At 48.8% G+C, this 13,979-nt stretch overlaps 1 protein-coding gene across 1 annotated transcript in view; it reads left to right on the top strand.

The window, feature by feature from the left end:
* MMP17 (matrix metallopeptidase 17) overlaps nucleotides 1–13,979 on the top strand; it is an 87,472-nt gene that overhangs the window by 57,456 nt on the left and 16,037 nt on the right. Inside the window, exons 5-7 of the mRNA XM_006017075.2 lie at nucleotides 4,594–4,770; nucleotides 4,924–5,023; nucleotides 10,589–10,671. Of these exons, the coding sequence (XP_006017137.1) occupies nucleotides 4,594–4,770; nucleotides 4,924–5,023; nucleotides 10,589–10,671 (360 nt within the window). The remainder of the gene's footprint in view (nucleotides 1–4,593; nucleotides 4,771–4,923; nucleotides 5,024–10,588; nucleotides 10,672–13,979) is intronic.

The raw sequence follows: 13,979 nt of genomic DNA, 5'->3' as shown, positions 1-13,979 counted from the left end.
CCTACTTGTTGTCTGTGGGTTCGTGTGTAGTCAAGGTTGACTTGTGCATAAAAGGCTCCAGGGTCAGCGTGGTTGCATATCCACTCTTTTTCCGTAGGTGTCACTGAGACCACAGGAGATGAAGTAATAGAGAACCAGCCTTTTGCTTATTCATTGGCACAGGGGGTCTGGCATTGCCCTAGTGCCCCCCCCCCCCAGCTGCAGAATGACCATGCAGCTTCTTCCACCCCCAGAGATCCCTGCTTGCTTGGGGAATGGAGGGACTGCTGACAAGACAGGCCAAGCTGAAGGCTGCTATTTTCCCGTGACAAATAACCAACTTTTCAGCTCCCGGGGAAAGAGAACAGGGCAATACCAGTGACTTGGAAACAAGGGCTGGCCTCTCCCCTCTCCGCCACCCCCCCCCCAAGGTGGGTAGAGCACTGGGTTAAGACTCAGAACATCCTTGGTTCTCTTCCTACACTCTGGCACTCACCTGCTTCATTGCCTTGTACCTCAGGTCCCCCATCTGTGAAATGGGGTTATTCCTGATTGCTTTAGAAAGGGGTGTGATGAAACGTGTTCTCTAAAAGCTCAGTGGTATTACTGTTGTTGTTACTAACACTACCTCCACCCAATTAAGACTCTCCTTTAAGGCAAGAAGAAGTTTCACTTAAAAAAAAATCTCCCTTTAATCTTTTTCCAGCCAACGGCACAGCTTTAATAAGTGAAGAGTCTTCTAAGCATGAGTGCACCTCAGCTGTGCAGGCCATCTGTAGGTGATCAGATCTCCCACGCGTCATGTTGGCTGGAGTTTGACAGTGTTGCTGCTCCAGTCACCAGCTGCTAATTTACTTGTCACACCACCTCCTGTGCCAGTGTCCCAGTGGGCTTCTGCTGCCTGGGCTTAATGATTTCATTTAGACCTAATCTTCCTCCTTGAGCTTGACTAATATCATCTCTCTTTTTTTCTTTTCTCTGGTTAATTGGATTTTTCTGCTCCCCTCTGTCCCCTCCACCAGTTGGCTAGCAGAATATCCCCCAGGGTTCAAACAAGGTTAAAGGGAAGTGTATTCCCTTTACACGCCACACAGCAGGCTGCTAATGTTACTGTGGACAACCTGGCACCTTCAAAACCAAATCTGACAGACAGATGCCTTTTCCTTCCCTTCCTCACGACAGAAAACCTCTGCCTTTTGTTATTTTACCCATTAAGTACTTTCATCAAAACACTGTCCTGTTCATCTGGTTCTTCCTCTTGCTCCCAACAGACTCAGACATGGGTCATCCAGGGGGCCATGGAAGCATGTACATCCTCCTGTTCTGCTAATGATTCACCAGGCGTCTTAGGTCGTCCTGGAAAACTTCCTGGTCCTTGTGACTGTGCAGAGTTCAGTGGGGTTCTTGCTCTGTCTACTGCTTTGCTGCTTCTACTGAGCTGCCACCGCTTTTGCTGAGCAGTTCAGTATTGGATTGGAAACCGGTTGAAGGGAACCCCTGGTAGATGCTAACCGGGGCTTGTCCTGCTTGCACTGATGGACTAGGAACATCCCTGATGGGTTTAGAACAAGCTTGTCAAAGGTGACCTCTAATTCTGGGTGCTTCCCCTTTTAGGTGTCCAACTGGAAGTAGGCAGGTCTAATTTTCAAAGGGTGCTGACACCACCACTCTTCAACTTCAGTGAGAGTTGGGAGGGCTAAATGCTCCTAATGATAAGCCCCTAAGTGGCTCACATTGGGCACCTACTGGCAACTCTTGAATGTTTGAACTTCAGCTAGTGCCCCCACCCCCCTAAAAAAACCAAGCTAGTTAGCTCCCTACTTCTCTGGCACTAGGACCTGGTCTCTGTGTGCTGGCTTACCTTAGCAACCTGACTCCTGGACCCTAGGAAAAGGGAAGAGCATGCATTCATAAGACCAGGTGGTATTAGATAAGATTAACTGACAGAGGCAGACGCAGCTCCGCATGCCTATCTTCAGGGAGTGAATGCAGAGACCAGGGCAGGAGGAAACAGTCTCTGGAGGGTTATATCATCCAGAAGGTGCTGAGAGACAAGGGGATGAGATTTTCAGTGGTTCTTTTTAATGGCCCAGACTGTCTAAACTTCTTTTATTTATTTCACTTTCCCCAATGATTTAAAAAAGTAACACCTTGGTAGGGGACATAAAAATATCCTCAAGGTTGTCAGAATGGCATAAAAACTTCCAAAAGCACATGTCTTATTCTCTCTGTCCGCTGGTAAAAACAGCCCAGGTTATAAAAATCCAGGCTGTTTACAGACGTTGTAAATAGTAGTCATCAAAGAAAAGGGAAATTCAGCAAAGAAACCCAGAACAAAAAACAGATTCTCTGGAGAGCTGCGGGGGGTGGGGGAGCGAAATAGTGCAAATCAGTCACTACTTTTAGTGGGAGCTCTCCCTTGTTCTTCAATAAGGCTCAGAAGGATGTTCCCAGAGCCATGCTTGGGTAGTGCTTCTACTTTATTGCAGTGCTCAGTGAGAGCGAACCATGCATCTGTCATGATTTAAAATCAGAGCAAGGCCCACTAAGGATCCCAACAGGGACCAGCATCCCAGAGCAGAACCTCTGCCCGCTAACTGAATCATAGCGGTGTTGCTCTGGACAGGACCAGCCATTCAAAGGAGACTCCTGTGGTAGACTTGATAGGAGGCACCAGAGTTCAGGCTGCAAAGGAGGAGATTTGCAAGCAGAAAGCGGGGTAGGGCTGCTGTGGTTTGTGAGAAGAGTGAGAAAGAAGAATGACCAATGCAGTGTTACCTGTATGATGAATGAGGAATCAATTTAGTGTTACCTGGATCTTCTCAGATGTTGCAGAAGCTATGGTGAGAGGAGCAGAATGGTTGAAGAAAGGAAGGAGGATCGTCCTCATAAGTACTTCCCTAGGGAGACAAATGTTATGGAGACTAGCTTGGGAACACAGTTTTGCCCCACCTCCTTCTTAGGCTACAAGAGAAGTGGGCAGCTCAGTGGGAGCCAGTTTGAGCTCAGAAGCTCAGTTTTGTGAACCATGCACATCACAGACACGCTCTTTTCCTCTAGAGTTCAGCCGGCATGGCCATACTTAGTTCCTGCAGTTAGCAAGCGAGCAGTGTGAGACATCGGTGCACTCTCTGCCAGACCTGGCTGTGTTCCTAGCTAGATATCCCCACCTGCTGCCCCACTCCCCAAAGCCCCTTGACAGAAAAGGCCAACCTAAGGCTTTGCCCAGTCCTTGCACAGAAACCACGGAGAGCCTCCGGCTGATTGTTGTGCAGCACAGTGATGCTTCACAGCTGCACAGCAGTCGGGCCATACGTGACCCAACTTCTACACCCATGGGTTCCTGGGAATGCCTGACTAGCTGTCTTGCAGTCTGATTTGTTTGCCCCATTCCTCTTACATGCTACCAGGTATTACAGCAATGGCCCATAACAGCAGAGATGGCAGTGCTGATGCCGCAGTGTTTGGGGCAGCCGTGGTGGAGTGCAGTAGGACTCTTTTATAGGGCTTCATCTTAGAATGGCTCAGAAAGTTTCAAATAAAATGTCTTTTGTCAGAAAATGCTGATTTGTCAAAACTGAAACTTTTTGCAGGGAAGCGCGAGTCTCAGCCACTCTCTCGACTTGACAAAACATTGAAGACAAAGGGTCTGAAATTGTTAAAATGTCCTGTACCGTGGCAGTCTGCTCTTTAAGGATTAGTGGTGCTTGAGGTCAGCCCGTCCTGTTTCATGGTGTGGAATTTAAAGGGTCAGTAACCAAAATGGGAGACTGGTGTTAAGCAAGGTGTCATCTCCTGAGCAAGATAAGGCCCAACTGTAAGGGCAAACAATGTGGAAAGTGTGTGTCTGTGCATGTGTGTCTGTATGTGTGTGGTGGGCCAGGGAAGGCTGCCTTTATCAGGATGCAACCTTAGGAAAGAGTAGGAACTGGGGGTGTTATATATACTCAATATACTAGATACTACAAAGGGGAATCTTTCTGGAAGTGCTTATGGGAAGGGCCCTGAGGAGGCTGAAGAGGAGTGCATGAGGGCCAAGCAGTGTCTAGAAGACTCCTAGGGTATGTCTACATCAGGGGTGGGCAAAATGCGGCCCGCGGGTCACATACGGCCCGCCAGGCCATTCTATCCAGCCCATGGGGCCCTAAAAAATTTAGAAAATTAATATTTATCTGCCCTGGGCTGCCTGTCATGCAGCCCTCGATGGCTTGTCAAAACTCAGTAAGCGGCTCTCTGCAGCCCTCAATGGCTTGCCAAAACTCAGTAAGCGGCTCTCTGCCCAAAATAATTGCCCGCCCCTGGTCTACATAGAGTCACGTAGAGAGACGTAGACTACTTTTAAAAAAGCTATCTAGGAACCAGAAGCGTCTGGTCATGGCAGCAAAGACCTCCGTGTGGGGTGCTTTACCTGGTCAGAGCAAGAGCACAGAGGTCAGTGCAGTGCCACATAAATGTGTCTCTGGTGTCCTGTTCCAAAGATTAGATTGCACTCCTTCCCACTGATGTCGATGCAAAGCCCATAAGCACATAGACGCATGCTCCTCAGTCCACAGGCCCATGATTAGTGTGCAGCGTCCCTTATTTTGATGGTGCTGATGATGATTTTGTTTTCAGATGCTCATGGGATGGACCTGTTTGCTGTGGCAGTCCATGAGTTTGGCCATGCCATTGGGTTGACCCATGTCTCTGCCATCGAGTCTATCATGAGACCATACTACCAAGGCCCAGTGGGAGATCCCCTGAAGTATGACCTGCCTTATGAAGACAAAGTCCGAATCTGGCAGCTGTATGGTTAGTGTGTCCCATTCTCATCCCCATGCCCACCTTTGGCGTTTATGTCTCACTTCCATCCCCAGTGCCTCATAGAGACAGCTGTTCTCTAGAGCGTGCAATACCCCTGGTGAGAAAGGCACTCCCTCTAACACTTCCTTGTCTTCCTGCCAGGAGTCAGGGAGTCTGTGTCCCCGACAGCCAAGCCAGAGGTCACCAGAGCCGATGACCACCCCATTCTGCCAGAGCTGCCAGAGAACCGCTCCAGTATCCCGTAAGCTGAGTTCCTTCATATAGCATTGTCAGTGATGTTTCCATGAAGGATGCCAGTACTAAAGCATGAGTGTCTAGTCCAGTGCCTCTGGGCTGCATAGTTTCCTCTTGCTAGCTAAAGCCAGTGAAAGTGGGCAGGGGGTAACTCAAGGGGAAGTTAAAGCCAGGGGAAGTGGGCAGGGGGTGACCCAAGACACGCTATTTCTTCTCTTCCCCACAAAGCCATGACTAGTTCCCATCACAGGATTAGGAGAGAGGTGGAACCATGAGAACTGTCTCTAGACACGTGGGTTGCCCCTGCAAGGACTCACGAGGCTGTGGAGTGGTAATTCCCCTGCGTTGACTACCCACGGTATACTTCCTATCTGCTCAGACAAGGCTCTATGGTATCTGGAGCCAAGTGGTGGCTTGGCTCTTGAGGGAGTACTAATATCATAGGTGCAGCTGCTGTGGGGGTTGAGGCAAAAGAGGAAAATGTATCCCCTAAATGTTAGTGACCTGCCTAACGTGGCTGTGGAATCCGCACCTTTTAATTCCTGGTCCCTCCCCTGCTCCCGCAGCCCGGTAAAGGTAGTCATAGTCCTGCTAGAGAGAGGAGATGGGATGCGCTGGGAGCAGCTGGTCCCATGGGACATCATGGCATCATATTGCCACACCTTCACCTAGAGGCACCACCCTGAGAAGAGAAAGACACTCCACCTGAGTTCCCAACACAGTCTTTCCACAGGAAGGGCATGACTAGACCTCGAGTTTAATAAACTCCTTTCTTGTTGAATGTGTAATGGGCAGGATACAGCAGTGCCCACAGACAGCCAGTTCCAGCTAAGGGCTCATGTCTAGAAGGCATTAAACCAGGCAGATAGCAGCAAAGAGAAGTGACCCTGGGAGAATCCTTCAGTGGTCATTAATGTCTTCACCCTATGCCCTTGCTGTTGGACATCCCCTTTCCTCTGCTCCTGGCAGCTGCATCACCATGCTAGGCCACTTCTAAGAACAGAAAGGTGGCAAAAGAGAAGGAGTGAAACTGGAAAATAGAGAAAGGGGGAGGCAGCCTGAACTTCATGCTACAGACTCCCAAGGCCTCGGTGTCAGCCCTGCTTACTCCTTGATCTAGGTTTGTCTCAGCAGTGTGGCCCTCAGCTGCAGGAGTCCTCGTCATCCAGCCCTTCCAAATGCATGCTTCTGGCCTTTGTTGCCTGTAGTTAAGATGTATCTTAAATCTCTGGTTTAAAATGCAAACCTCAGTGTTGCATCTCTCACATCTGTATCTGGAAGAAAAGTATCCCTTAAAATGCTTGACAGCAGTAATGACAGACCCCCATCTTCCTGCAGCCCCTGGCTATTATCAGTCCTTCAAGGAGCACCAAGAAGTCCAGAATCATCTTGGAACTCGCTGCTTTTCCCTAATATCCCAGCATCATTGAAGATTTGCTCAGCACTGTGGGAAATTTGTCCCCATCACCCTGTAGGCTAACTCATCCTAGATGAAATTTTAATCAGGCTTCTTCTGCAGTCTCATGGCTTGGGCACACACACCTTAGGGTATCCTGTCCATATGAGCAACTGGCTAAGGTACTTCCAGGGGTGGATCAGGGATGAGCAGGGAGTGGCCTGGCTCCAGGACAGCTTCTTTTCAGGAGATGTTTGCTACGACCAAATGTGTTATCAAGCAGACAGGTCCCCTTCCCTTGTTTAGGGCTCTCAGATTAAGCAGACCTTGGCTTCTGGATCTAGCGGTCTCGAATGCATTAGCAAGCTTTAGGGATACCTGAACAACTTCTGGCCAGGAGCCTACAGGAGCAGAAGGGCTCTCTGAGTGTGTGGAGGCCTAGAAGGGAGGCTTTCAGTGGAGCTGTTGTTACTTTGCACCACTATAGCACTATGCTGGGAACTGTGCAAGCACATACTAGCAAGCTGTCTGTCTGATGAAGTTGCAGTCTGAACAGGATGGATGAGCATGAAAGGTGAAGGGATTTGCCTAAGGTCAGTGGCACATTCGGAAGTAGGTCAGGCTTCCTGTTTTCGAGGCTACACTAGCCAAGGATTTCATCCCCTTTGGTCTGGCTGCTTTCCTCTAGAGGCAAGAAGGTCATACTTTTACAGGGATTGGGATTCCCTCTGAGCTCTTCCAGGGCTCTAGCAGCAACTGCTTTACAACCATATTCTCTGCCTCAGCACACTCAAGGCATGTAAACGCTTGGGTCTTGGCATGTGCTAGCCTGGGATTCAGTCCGCCACTCTGCCGCAGACCGTGTGAGTAACTGTGGGCAACTCAGTCTCTCAGTTCTCTGTCTGTAAAATGGGGATAACTGTTCCTATAACCTACTACTAAGGAGATTGTGAGGATAACTGCATTCAAGAAGGATTATCCCATGCTTGTTTCTCTGGTAATGGAGCTAATATCAGTACCTAACATATGGAGAACAGTGGGGCAGAAGTAGGGTTGCCACTTTTCCATCTATTTCCCTTGCTTATCCCACTTGGTTCAACTGTCCAATGGTTTTTATATCCTCCACCCTGAGGCATTCAGTATTTGCTTACCCAGGATAGAGACATGAATCTCTGAGGCTTTTGAAAAGATCCTTTAAGGGGTCCTGAGTAGAGCTTTCCCCACCACATGCCATTCATTCTGCCCATCTAAGAGCCACCGAGGCAAGCTCATTCTGCACACAGGCACCATGTTTGCACACTTGGTTATTGTGAAGCTCTGGGTCATTTGGGCATGAAAGAGTTAAAAGCTACAGCAGCCCAAAGATAAAACCCAGTGTAGGGAGTAGCTTTAATGAGGTGTAAAGTCAGGACTAGAACATAAATAAGGAGCTCAGGGGGTGGTGAGGAATGTTATAGATAATAAGGAATAAGGGGATGATCACTCCTCCTCCGTGCTTGGGTTATTGTTTTATTTAGCATCCAGTTCCCACCTACACATATGCGTGTGTGCATGTGCATGATGTTCTTTTCCTTTAGGAAGAAAGTCCAAAATATCTTCTGGTTTTGGATCCATACCTTAACATCCTCAAAAGAGGACATTGTAGATCCAGTCTTGTTATTTATTATATTTAATTTCCTAAAAGTCTTGCTAAAAGTTTGTGTGTGTGTACACATATTTTTTTCTATAGATACACTTGTACCTATAAATGATTAACACTTAGCAACTCTTTTTTATCGTTTCTTATTAAGTGGTGGTATGTGTAGCACAGATGGAGGTGGAGTCAGCCTTTGTGTTACATCCTCATGGAGATTTTGGCCAGATTTTTCAAAGGGACCACTAATTTTGTGTGCATGATGAGGGACCAAAAAGGGGTCTAATTTTTGTAAAGTGCTGAGCATCTCCTATCTGACAAAGGGGCTCCTTTAAGGCATCTCAAGCTTGTCACCCCAAAATGGCTAGTCACTCCTGAAACTCTTAGCTACCTGTATTGTGTGTGTCGCCAACAATAGCTGCTACAGGAAAAGTAAAGAAGTCCTCTTCCTGTGTCTTTACCCAGTCATATTCTTTCTTGGTGAATCTCCGTGGACTTTGCTGGATTTCTCCTACAAGATGTTTCTCAGCTAGCTGGAATTCTGTTTCTATAATGGTGGTGTGTCTCGGAGATAAAAGAGCTCACTGAAACGACACGAGCATTTTTTTTTTTCCTTCTGAGAAGGAGCACATGTCTTAAATACTGGACATGATAAGTAGAACTGTCAAGCGGAGGGGATATTGGGAAAACATTTGATTTAGGATGTGCCCTGAAATAGGATGATTTCAAAGAAGCTTGAGATGGGCTCTTGCTAACATGCTCTTCCAGCTCCCCCAAGAGAGGGTGAAAAGTTTGAAAGCACATTAAGTTGAATGCAGAGAGTTTTCATCCTCCTACCTATGTTTGTGGTTTACGTACCATATTAGTCATGCTTAGTTAGACACCTGCTGTCAAGCTAGCTCCCTTGACAATGGTCTGGCCGTTCTCACCGCAAGGCAGCAAATCTCTGGCAACGCACTGGCCATATGCGAAAGCCTAATGCCACCAAGTGGTTGGGGCCTACTACTGCTGCCAGTCAGGAGGGTGCTCCTTCATGCCAAGTGGTTTAGGAGCAGAAGGATAAGGGTACTAATCTCAACCTCTCTGGTGCTTTGATGTTGCTTAGGTAATGATGTTGTCAGAAGGCACGCAGTGTTACATCCTTAGCGGCACTGTTGTGTTTGTTGCTGGGATGAGTCTAAGCAAGGAGCTGGCCCTTCATGCTGCATCATATGCCCGGGGCTTATTTGAGCATTCAGATAGGGACATGTGCAGCATAGGAGCCTGGAGAGAAGAGCATATATTCTCCTGCTGATCCTTCAGCACCCCACAACACACACTGCCGGCATGGAAAGCCATGTCCATTAACACATCATCTCTCCATCCCTCAGCCCTGGGAATCAGTAGGAGAGTGAGCTTCCGAGCCAAACACGCAGCTGGCGTATAAGGTATGGAGATGTCTGGGAGGAGGTTGCTGGCAAGCTACCACACAGACCCTCTATTAGCAAATTAGATTCAGGCTTGCCCTTCACTCAGAGCAGCTTGTGTGTGCATGCTCCAGCTATCCTTTACTTCTCCATCAATCATTATTTCTACCAGGGCTTTCTTAGCCATCCCCCTCCTCTCCCTCCCACCCGTGACAGCAGCTGGGTGCCCCTGCCAAGCTAATCACTCCCTGCCCTTTCGGCGCACACCCCTGACTCCCCCGCAGCTCCAGCTCCTGCTGCTTTGTTCTGCTAACTTCTCTGAGCTCTGGCTGTAAGCACTGATGTCCGGTGAGCTGGAGTCAGGCTGTTGTCAGCATGTGGGCATTTGGAGTCAGTAGGCGTCCTGCTGTTTCAGTGCAGCGGGTCAAACGGCGCTCTCACTTGTACTGCTGTGAAGCTGGAGAGATGGCATTGCCTCTACGGGAGTTACTCTGGACTTACAGATGCACTGCTACAGCAAGAACCTGGCTCCCAGTCTCTCTTGTCCTCCAAAATGGTTTCATGTGGCTTGTGCCCAAAACCTATCCTGACCCTGAGCCCATGGGTGGATTCAGAACAGGGCTGATGGGGGACTGCAGTACAACAAACCCATGGAGCTTGTAACCGCCTGTCGAATTACTGTATAGAGCAGGCAATCAGGACTTGTAGTAGAGATGATATCTTTTATTAGACCAATGACAGTTTTGCAAAAAAAAGTCTTTAATTGCAAGCTTTCTGGCACAAACACCCTTCATCAGGCATTGGGGAAAAGATTGTAAAAGTCCTCCTGGGTAGAAATGAAAGTTCATATTTCATAGGATTTCACAGAGGAGTCAAGATAGAGCAGCACCTCATCAGATTCCTCAGTCTCTATAGCCCGGGGCTGCAGATTCTTTTCAACCAGCTCATGGGGGAGTTGTTTTCGACCCTGATCAAAAGAGACAGAGCAGCGGGTGGGAGACAAAATGAGGGAGACCGAATGAATTGCCTGTGCTCCTGGCTCTGGGAAGAGGTGCCCAGTCAAGGAGAGGTGGAGGGGGATTTTCTTCTTGCTGCAAGGGTAGGACTGCAGTTCATGTGAGCTCTGTCTTTCCACAGCCTCAGAAGAGACGTGCCCAACAGATGTAACACGCACTTCGATGCGGTGGCTCAGATCAGAGGCGAGGCTTTCTTTTTCAAAGGTAAGAAGCAACTTCTGCTGCTAATAGGGTCGATGGTCTTTGCCAGGCTGGATTCATACGTAGCTCTGCACCACACTGCGGGGTTGCATTTATACATGCTGTTTGGAGGGCAGCCTTGCCTGGACTTTGAGTATATGCAGTCAGTGTGTGTGCGGCTTACAAACAGGAGCGTTCTGTTAACTCCTGCAATAATGGCCAAATCCAGACATCTAAGGCCATTTGATCACATTTTGGCAGCATAAAGGGAGCTTAGACCTTTAAGGCCCCCTAACACCCAGTAAATGTGAACCAAGCCACCCACTGCAGGCAGGGGCCTGCTGGGATGAACATGTTTCAAAGCATTGGGATAGGCCTAATTTTAGCAAAGGAGACTTAGAGAAGAAGCCTGGAGGTGGGCAATGGTAGTGATAACAGACATGTCATAAGAGATTTCACATGAGATGACAGTGACTGGATTAAGCTTTGTGGAGGAGAACCAGGAGGGATGTGGCAAAAAGGTATCTAGACTACTGAGCAGTAAGCCAGGTGCTTCTCTTCAACCAAGAACAAGGGGAAACCCAGCGATAAAAAACACAGTACAGGTTAAAAGAGTATTCTTTAGCAAGGCATGGGCATGAAACCATAGAGCTCTGTGCCTTGAAATGTTAATGGTTCCCTTTAATGAATTTAGTAGAGATTAGGATGAATGATTAGGGAAGTATGGAGAGCAGAAGAATCTCTGCTGATACGTTAATGAGGAAATGAGACTTCATACTTTAGGTCACCAGCTAATCACTGGGGTTCAGGAGGAATTTTTTTCCATTCCTAACTCCCTGACAGGCATGTCCATATCAGCCTATACTGTGGGTTTTACACCTCTGGAAACAGTATGTCACTGCCTTCATAGATTTCATAGACATCAGGGCTGGAAGGGACCTCGGAAGATCATCGAGTCCAGCCCCCCGCCCAAAGGGCAGGAAGTCAGCTGGGGTCATAGGATCCCAGCAAGATAAGCATCCAGTTTCATCTTGAAGGTGTTCAATGAAGGCGCTTGAACCACCTCCGGTGGCAGGCTGTTCCAGACCTTGGGGGCTCGGACAGTAAAGAAGTTCTTCCTTATGTCCAGCCTGAAACGATCTTGAAGTAGTTTGTGACTTGACCCTGTATAGTACTTTTTGTTCTGCTCTTTGATTCATTGCACCATGCTGCCCAGAATTTCAAAGCAAAGGACTGATTTCGATATTGGCAGTATCAAAGCAGAAATCTCAGTGACCCAGGGATGCGTAGAAAAGCAACAGCTCACTCTCTGTCTCTCCCTTCCTCTCTCTCTATCCCCTGCCTTTCCTCCCATGCAGCGCATTCACCACCATCCAAAGATAACACACACACACAATTACAGAACCATCTGGTTCCATGTTATTGAACAGTTGCTGCCAGCGTATCTCCAGGAGGGCCCGACTGTCTAAGAGAAGCCCCTTGGTGCCTCCTGAGCTATACAGAACAGTTCCCTGCCCGCTCTCTACGGGGTTTCTTTGAAGTGCAGGAAGAGAGGTGTCTGGCTGATGCCACCATCTGATTTCCCCGTCTTGGGCAATCGTTTGTTCAAAACAACACCAACAAATCTCTGAAAGCAGTGGTTCCCAAACTAGGGGGCATGACCCCAAGTGGGAGAGGAATGGGGCTGTGAGCCCCATGGACATGTAATTATAATGTTCAGGCTTGGAAAAAACGTGGGAAACAATCCAACTGGAAGTGGGGCCCATGACGCACAAAGATTGGAAGCCACTGTCCAAGGCAGGGGGAAGAAAAGCATCCCTCGCTGAGGCTGTGAAGGGAAACCAGGAGAATGTGCTTCATCCAGGGCTGGATTTACCCTTTAGTAGGCCTTAGGCAAACAAATTTGTGGGCCCCAGGCAGGTTGAGACCCACCTCCCCACCCTCCTGCTGCCACCCATGGGGAATGGGGCTCAGTGCCACTGCTAAGAAGGGAAGGGAAGGGAAGGGAAGGGAAGGGAAGGGAAGGGAAGGGAAGGGGGGGCCATATGCGCCGCCGCCACAGAGGAAAGGACCAGAGCCCCTCGCAGCTAAGGGCCCGCGGCATGTGCCTAGTTTGCCTATACATTAATCCAGCCCCGATCTCATCTCCAGTATATCCTGCTGGATGGAAGTTGAGGCTTCCAGCAAAGAGACCAGAGCTTTTGAAGCCATCTGTGCTGCTGATGCAGCCCAAGTCAGAAGATGCTGTGAGGTACTCCCTCTGCAGCACTGTCTTAGTTTCTTGCTGCCACCGGCAGAGTGGGATGTTGGCTCCAAAGACCAATAAGGTAGAAGGGGAACTAGAAGATGAGGACTGACACGTAAGAAATATCACTGAGCTTCTTCAAGGAAAAGAACCTTGAGAATGAGACCTTATTTGAGTGAAACCCTACTCCAAGCTCACTGCTTGCATATATTTGACCCTGGCATTATGTGCTATTTATGGAAAAGCCAAAATAGGGATTAAGACTCAGGTGTAAAGTGGCAGAGCTCCTCTGAATCCAGCTTACCCCAGATGAGGATCCAGCTCAAGAGCTCTGGGTAAGTTGAATTCAGAGGAGCTATCCCCTGAATTCAAGGGACTGAATGTTTAAGTCGGCAGGCCCGGATGAGCTCCATCCGAGCGTGCTGAAGGCACTGGCCGACATCATTGCAGAGCCACTGGTGTGAATATTTGAACGCTCGTGGCGCACGAACCAGGTCCCGGAGGACTGGAAAAGAGCCAGTGTGGTCTCCATTTTCAAGAAGGGGAGGAAGGAGGACCCGAGCAACTATAGGCCAGTCAGTCTCACCTCCATCCTTGGCAAAGTCTTCAAAAAAATTATCAAGGCTCACATTTGCAAGAGCCTGGCAGGACAAATTATGCTGAGGGGAAACCAGCACGGGTTCGTGGCAGGCAGATCGTGCCTGACCAATCAAGTCTCTTTTTATGACCGGGTTACAAAACGCCTGGACGCAGGAGATGGGGTTGATGTCGTATACCTAGACTTCAGGAAGGCCTTCAATACGGTATCCCACCCCATACTGGTGAACAAGTTAAGAGGCTGTGACTTGGATGACTACACAGTCCGGTGGGTGGCAAATTGGCTGGAGGGTCACACCCAGAGAGTCGTGGTGGATGGGTCGGTTTCGACCTGGAAGGGCGTGGGAAGTGGGGTCCCGCAGGGCTCGGTCCTGGGACCGATACTCTTCAATGTCTTCATCAGCGACTTGGACGAGGGAGTGAAGTGTACTCTGTCCAAGTTTGCAGATGACACAAAGCTATGGGGAGAAGTGGACACACCGGAGGGCAG

The sequence above is a fragment of the Alligator sinensis genome, unplaced genomic scaffold (genome assembly GCF_000455745.1).
Source record: "Alligator sinensis unplaced genomic scaffold, ASM45574v1 scaffold628_1, whole genome shotgun sequence".
Lineage (NCBI taxonomy): Eukaryota > Metazoa > Chordata > Crocodylia > Alligatoridae > Alligator > Alligator sinensis.
This window is presented reverse-complemented; position numbering and strand designations above follow the sequence as displayed.